At 46.2% G+C, this 7332-nt stretch overlaps 1 protein-coding gene across 1 annotated transcript in view; it reads left to right on the forward strand.

The window, feature by feature from the left end:
* The first annotated feature begins 6959 nt into the window (after positions 1 to 6959).
* Positions 6960 to 7332, forward strand: part of LOC114556954 (tripartite motif-containing protein 16-like) — a 2238-nt gene continuing 1865 nt past the window's right edge. The window contains exon 1 of the mRNA XM_028580119.1: positions 6960 to 7332. This exon is cut by the window's right edge and continues 1865 nt beyond it. Within this exon, the coding sequence (XP_028435920.1) occupies positions 6998 to 7332 (335 nt within the window). The 5' untranslated portion in view covers positions 6960 to 6997.

The raw sequence follows: 7332 nt of genomic DNA on the forward strand, positions 1-7332 counted from the left end.
TCTGATCCTAGACTCGCCCCTGTTTATAGTGTATATGAGAGCATTTAGTAGTGTGTGTTAGAGCATTGTAATAGTGTATATGAGAGCATTTAGTAGTGTGTGTTAGAGCATTGTAATAGTGTATATGAGAGCATTTTGTAGTGTGTTAGAGCATTGTAATAGTGTATATGAGAGCATTTAGTAGTGTGTGTTAGAGCATTGTAATAGTGTATATGAGAGCATTTTGTAGTGTGTTAGAGCATTGTAATAGTGTATATGAGAGCATTTAGTAGTGTGTGTTACAGCATTGTAATAGTGTATATGAGAGCATTTAGTAGTGTGTGTTAGAGCATTGTAATAGTGTATATGAGAGCATTTTGTAGTGTGTTAGAGCATTGTAATAGTGTATATGAGAGCATTTAGTAGTGTGTGTTACAGCATTGTAATAGTGTATATGAGAGCATTTAGTAGTGTGTGTTAGAGCATTGTAATAGTGTATATGAGAGCATTTTGTAGTGTGTTAGAGCATTGTAATAGTGTATATGAGAGCATTTTGTAGTGTGTTAGAGCATTGTAATAGTGTATATGAGAGCATTTAGTAGTATGTGTTAGAGCATTGTAATAGTGTATATGAGAGCATTCAGTAGTGTGTAATGATTTGTCTCCATCTGCTGGTCGCCGTAGTAACGAGCAACATCGGTGGAGTGTGATTACTACACGGTGGAGAGGAACTACGGACATATACTTCACTACTGTACGTAAGTATCATTCTGAGCTACTTGTATTTTACTTAAAGCAACACTGTGTAACTTTTCCCACTTCGGTCCCCCTACAGGGTGTCTCATTGGAACTACAGCTGCAGTAAAAGTTACATAGTGTTGCTTTAAGTAGAACTAATTTTATCCAGATGGTAAAAAAAACTGTAAATGCATCCGTCTCCAAGATAATATTAAATATAAATGTAGGCATTAATTAAGTGATGAAATTTCCATTTCTGATGCTGGTTAACAACATGTTTTCAGGCTGATAGAAAGCTTTTATAATAAACATGCAGTGTGGATTGGACTTGTGGAGGTTTCTTACTGCTAGACTGCTTGAATCTAGGCTGAGTACTTTCTTTAACCCTTGTGTTGTCCTCCTGTTGACCATGCAACGTTTTGTTTGTCTGGGTAAATACTTTATTAAATGAAAAAACATTTTTCAACGTTTTGGTCCCCTTTTTCGCCACTTTTGTCGCTTTTGCCAACGTTTTTGACGATTTTTTTTTAATGTTCTTAAAAATAAATAAATTAAAATGCTATGAATTGAACAGCAAACACCCAAATTCAATGAAAGTAGTGAACTGATCATTTATTTGACTTGTGAAGAGTAACGGTTGTATAGAACACACACACACACACACACACACAGACACACACACACACAGACACACACACAGACACTCAGACACACACACAGACACACACACACACACACACACAGACACACACACACACACATACACACACCCCAGAGACACACACACACACAGACAGACAGACACACACACACACACACACACACACACACACAGAGACAGTGTTGAAGAGTAACGGTTGTATAGAACCATCCATGTTATTTATTTTTGAAATTTTGGTTGAAAGAAACCCACGTTTTTTGATTTAGAAACTTTTTGAAAATGGGTCAAATTTGACCCGAGGACAACAGGAGAGTTACATTTGGAACGAGTTGGAGGAAAACATGGGTGGCAGTGAAGGTCAGGGGCCTCGACGGGCCAGACCCGGGCGGCAGACGCTGGCTCTGGGGACGTGGAACGTCACCTCTCTGTGGGGGAAGGAGCCGGAACTGGTGCGGGAGGTGGAGCGCTACCGGTTAGATCTGGTGGGGCTTACCTCTACGCACAGTCTCGGTTCTGGAACCATACTCCTGGATAGGGGTTGGACTCTTTTTCCTCTCCGGAGTTGCCCAGGGTGTGAGGCGCCGGGCGGGTGTGGGGATACTCACAAGCCCCCGGCTGAGCGCCGCTACGTTGGAGTTTACCCCGTGGACGAGAGGGTCGCCTCCCCACGCCTGCGGGTTGTGGGGGGAAAACTCTGACTGTTGTTTGTGCATATGCACCAAACAGGAGTTCGGAGTATTCGGCCTTCTTGGAGACCTTGAGTGGAGTCCTGCATGGGGCTCCAGTGGGGGACTCCATTGTTCTGCTGGGGACTTCAACGCACACGGGCAATGATGGAGACACCTGGAGGCGTGATTGGGAGGAACGGCCAACCTGATCTAAACCAGAGTGGTTGTTTGTTGTTGGACTTCTGTGCTAGTCATGGATTGTCTATAACAAACACCATGTTCGAACATAGGGATGCTCATAAGTGTACCTGGTACCAGAGCACCCTAGGCCGAAGGTCAATGATCGATTTCATAATCGTTTCATCTGATCTGAGGCCGTATGTTTTGGACACTCGGGTGAAGAGAGGGGCGGAGCTGTCAACCGATCACCATCTGGTGGTGAGTTGGGTCGGGGGGTGGGGGAAGACTCTGGACAGACCTGGTAAGCCCAAATGTGTAGTGCGGGTAAATTGGGAACGTCTGGTGGCCCCTGTCCGACAGACTTTCAACTCACACCTCCAGCGGAGCTTTTCGTGCATCCCTGTGGAGGCTGGGGGCATTGAACCCGAGTGGACAATGTTCAAAGTTTCCATTGCTGAAGCTGCGGCGAGGAGCTGTGGTCTTAGGGTCTTAGGTGCCTCAAGGGGCGGTAACCCACGAACACGGTGGTGGACACCGGTGGTCAGGGAAGCCGTCTGAAGGAGTCTTTCTGGGATATGTTATCCCAGAGGACTCCGGAGGCGGTTGCAGGGTACCAAAGGGCCCAAAGGGCTGCAGCTTCTGCCGTGAAAGAGGCAAAGCAGCGGGTGTGGGAGAAGTTTGGAGAAGACATGGAGAAGGACTTTCGGTCGGCACCAAAGTGCTTCTGGAAAACTGTTCGCCACCTCAGGAGGGGGAAGCGGGGAACCATCCAAGCTGTGTACAGTAAGGAGGGGACACTGTTGACCTCAACTGAGGAGGTAATAGGGCGGTGGAAGGAGCACTTTGAGGAACTCCTGAATCCGACTAATACGCCCTCTATGTTAGAGGCAGAGCTGGAGGATGACGGGGGATTGTCGTCGATTTCCCAGGCGAAAGTCACTGATGTAGTCAAACAACTACACAGTGGCAAAGCCCCGGGGATTGATGAGATCCGTCCAGAAATGCTCAAGGCTCTGGGTGTGGAGGGGCTGTCCTGGTTGACACGACTCTTCAACATTGCGTGGAAGTCTGGGACAGTGCCAAAGGAGTGGCAGACCGGGGTGGTGGTTCCCCTTTTTAAAAACGGGGACCAGAGGGTGTGTGCCAATTACAGGGGTATCACACTTCTCAGCCTCCCTGGTAAAGTCTACTCCAAGGTGCTGGAAAGGAGGGTTCGGCCGATAGTCGAACCTCGGGTTGAAGAGGAACAATGCGGATTCCGTCCTGGTCGTGGAACAACGGACCAGATCTTTACTCTCGCAAGGATCCTGGAGGGAGCCTGGGAGTATGCCCAACCGGTCTACATGTGTTTTGTGGATTTGGAGAAGGCGTATGACCGGGTCCCCTGGGAGATACTGTGGGAGGTGCTGCGGGAGTATGGGGTGAGGGGGTCTCTACTCAGGGCCATTCAATCTCTGTACGACCAAAGCGAGAGCTGTGTCCGGGTTCTCGGCAGTAAGTCGGACTCGTTTCAGGTGAGGGTTGGCCTCCGCCAGGGCTGCGCTTTGTCACCAATCCTGTTTGTAATATTTATGGACAGGATATCGAGGCGTAGTCGGGGTGGGGAGGGGTTGCAGTTTGGTGGGCTGGGGATCTCCGCTGCTCTTTGCAGATGATGTGGTCCTGATGGCATCATCGGCCTGTGACCTTCAGCACTCACTGGATCGGTTCGCAGCCGAGTGTGAAGCGGTTGGGATGAGGATCAGCACCTCTAAATCTGAGGCCATGGTTCTCAGCAGGAAACCGATGGAGTGCCTTCTCCAGGTAGGGAATGAGTCCTTACCCCAAGTGAAGGAGTTCAAGTACCTTGGGGTTTTGTTCGCGAGTGAGGGGACAATGGAGCGGGAGATTGGTCGGAGAATCGGCGCAGCGGGTGCGGTATTACATTCAATCTATCGCACCGTTGTGACGAAAAGAGAGCTGAGCCAGAAGGCAAAGCTCTCGATCTACCAGTCAGTTTTCATTCCTACCCTCACCTATGGTCATGAAGGCTGGGTCATGACCAAAAGAACGAGATCCAGGGTACAAACGGCCGAAATGGGTTTCCTCAGGAGGGTGGCTGGCGTCTCCCTTAGAGATAGGGTGAGAAGCTCAGTCATCCGTGAGGAGCTCGGAGTAGAGCCACTGCTCCTTTGCGTCGAAAGGAGCCAGTTGAGGTGGTTCGGGCATCTGGTAAGGATGCCCCCTGGGCGCCTCCCTAGGGAGGTGTTCCAGGCCCGTCCAGCTGGGAGGAGGCCTCGGGGAAGACCCAGGACTAGGTGGAGGGAGGTCCAGCTGGGAGGAGGCCTCGGGGAAGACCCAGGACTAGGTGGAGGGATTATATCTCCAACCTGGCCTGGGAACGCCTCGATCCCCAGTCGGAGCTGGTTAATGTTGCTCGGGAAAGGGAAGTTTGGGGTCCCCTGCTGGAGCTGCTCCCCCCGCGACCCGACACCGGATAAGCGGACGAAGATGGATTGATGGATGGATGGATGGAGGAAAACTTGAAAGTGTCACATTCCGTCTCCATCTTCAAGAAAAGTCTCGAGTTAAAATTGCTCATAACATATGATTGTTGATTATTCTGTAAGTGCTATATTTGTGCTGCGATCATCTGTCTGTTTGTAGTATTTGTCTATGTTCAGTCTATTGTGACTGGATTTGTTGATTTTGTTAAGTGTCTGTGTTCTGTTGTATTCCGTATTTGTCTATTCTGTGTCTATGGTAAATTGAATTTTTGGTTTGTATTAGGGCTGTCAAACAATTCATTTTTTCTTATTTGAGATTCATCGCTGAATTTCTATAGTTAATCGCATGTTTTATCACACGATTAAAATTCTATTATTTTGCATTTCAGAACTGTTTTTAAGTACATATTAACAATGGAAAGCAATTCTTAACAGTGTATCTTGATTGGGAATCAATTCAATGCAAAGAAAGTTGCTTTATGAACTTGACTTTAAGATTTGTATTTGTTTATTATTTATTTACTGTAAACAAAAGAAAAATGTGTGAATCTGTCATTATTGCACAATTCAGAACATGCCAACTGTAGTACTTCTTTATGACCCGAGTCTTCTATGATGCTGACAGGTCTGCAGTTAGTTGTCACCCATTTTGCAAGGGCTGTAGTAATCATTTGGATTTAGTTTCATCAACAGGGAGGCAAGTAGCACTCTCCAACATAGTGCTTTGCCTGAGCCTGCTAGCATCAACCTGAGTCACGTTAACTGTACTACTATGCTTAGCTCGTACGTGGTAGCTCTAGCTTGACGTGCTTTGGTGATATTTTAATTCGGCTTTAAACAATGTGCATATGGCATTCGACTTGTCTACTGATCAGTCCGGGAGTTTTGGAAAATAAAAAGCGCCATTCAGAATTGTGTTTTCTGCTGTCTTTCTCCATCATGCCTGCAGCCTGCAGCAGCAGGATGTGTTACGAGGAAGTATGGCAGCTTGATGATAAGTAAAGGTGCGGCAAAGGGTCAAAATAGTAGCCTGTTAGGCACGACGTAAAGCCGAGTGAAGTGTAAAATAAATTAATAAATGGCGGCATATGATTAATGTGATTAAAAAAAAAAATGTACGCGTTATGCTCGGCCCTTAATCGCATCGCGATTAACATGTTAATGCTGAAAGCCCTAGTTTGTATAATATCTGTTGTATGTTTATTGTTATCGGGCCCCCTAGGAAAAGCTTTTAGTAGCTGATTCGAGGTTTCCCATTTCATGCGGCCTACATATGATCATGGTACCTTCTGAAATTGTGTTAATAATACAATGATGACGTGTGAAATAAACAAAACGATGAACGAAAATAGGCTTCTCTGCTTCACTGTTACTGTATCTGCTGTCTGACGTTAACGTGATTAGTTTGAGCTGTTTTTCTTAACTAGGATTGTGTGAGTTTGGATTTAGTTTCACTCAGGTGTTTGAGAGAGATAAGAACCAGTTAGAGTTAAGGTTGCTTTATATTTTACTATTTCAAGAGCAGTAAAGCTATAAAGTTTGATCCACTTAATTACAGGACAACTCAGTCATTTAGTAATCTGGGGAGCTGTCTCCAAGCCCTCTGATTCTGAAGAGTTTACCTCCTAATAGCTGAAGTCAGCAGAGTTTTTAAATGAGAAATTAGCGCAGTTGTAAACAAGTTTTGCTGCCTTCCTTATCATGTAATTTTTCTTTTTACATCAGTACAAACTGCAGCTGCTCTTACAAAGTATGTACTGTTGTCTGCAGTACAGTCTGTAGACAGTCGGGACATAAAACTCTGTGATAACATTACAACTTGAACTTTGAGCCTCTTGCTCAGATATGCTGCACAGAGGATTGTGGGTCAGAAAAGAATGCTGGCTTGCATGCTGCAAAATCTGACCGGAAGCATTAGGACATATATTTGGTATAGTGCTTTTGACATACTATGTATTGGGACAAACTAAATCTTTCCCTCTCATACTAATGGTAGTATGGGCATAGCAACACAGCCAGGATCTCTCCCAAATCACTCCTCTTCCAGGAATGAACAAAGCTTGATAACCCCACCCTCCTCTTCCTGCTCTCAAACACAGCCAGCTCCACTCTGTGCACATATTTCCTTGTTCCCTCCCCTTCAGAGCTACAGTTTGCAGAGGGGTGTAACCAACATGCTGGAGGAGGTACAACAGCCTATGACTGCTGTGTTTAGATCAGAGCTCAGACTAGTTTCACTCAGGAAGTGAGACTCAGACAGTTGTTGTCACTGACTGAGAGCTGAAATGGCGCAGAAAGGAGTTCAGCTGGACCGGGAAACCTTCTCTTGTTCCATCTGTCTGGATCTACTGAAGGATCCGGTGACTACTCCCTGTGGACACAGCTACTGCATGGACTGTATTAAAAGCCACTGGGATGTAGAGGATGGTAAGTACAGCTACAGCTGCCCTCAGTGCAGGAAGACATTCACACCGAGGCCTGTCCTGCTGAAAAACACCATGTTAGCAGATTTAGTGGAGGAGCTGAAGAAGACTGGACTCCAAGCTGCTCCTGCTGATCACTGCTATGCTGGAGCTGAAGATGTGGCCTGTGATGTCTGCACCGGGAGAAAACTCAAAGC

This window comes from Perca flavescens, chromosome 6, assembly GCF_004354835.1.
Source record: "Perca flavescens isolate YP-PL-M2 chromosome 6, PFLA_1.0, whole genome shotgun sequence".
Taxonomy (NCBI): Eukaryota; Metazoa; Chordata; class Actinopteri; order Perciformes; family Percidae; genus Perca; species Perca flavescens.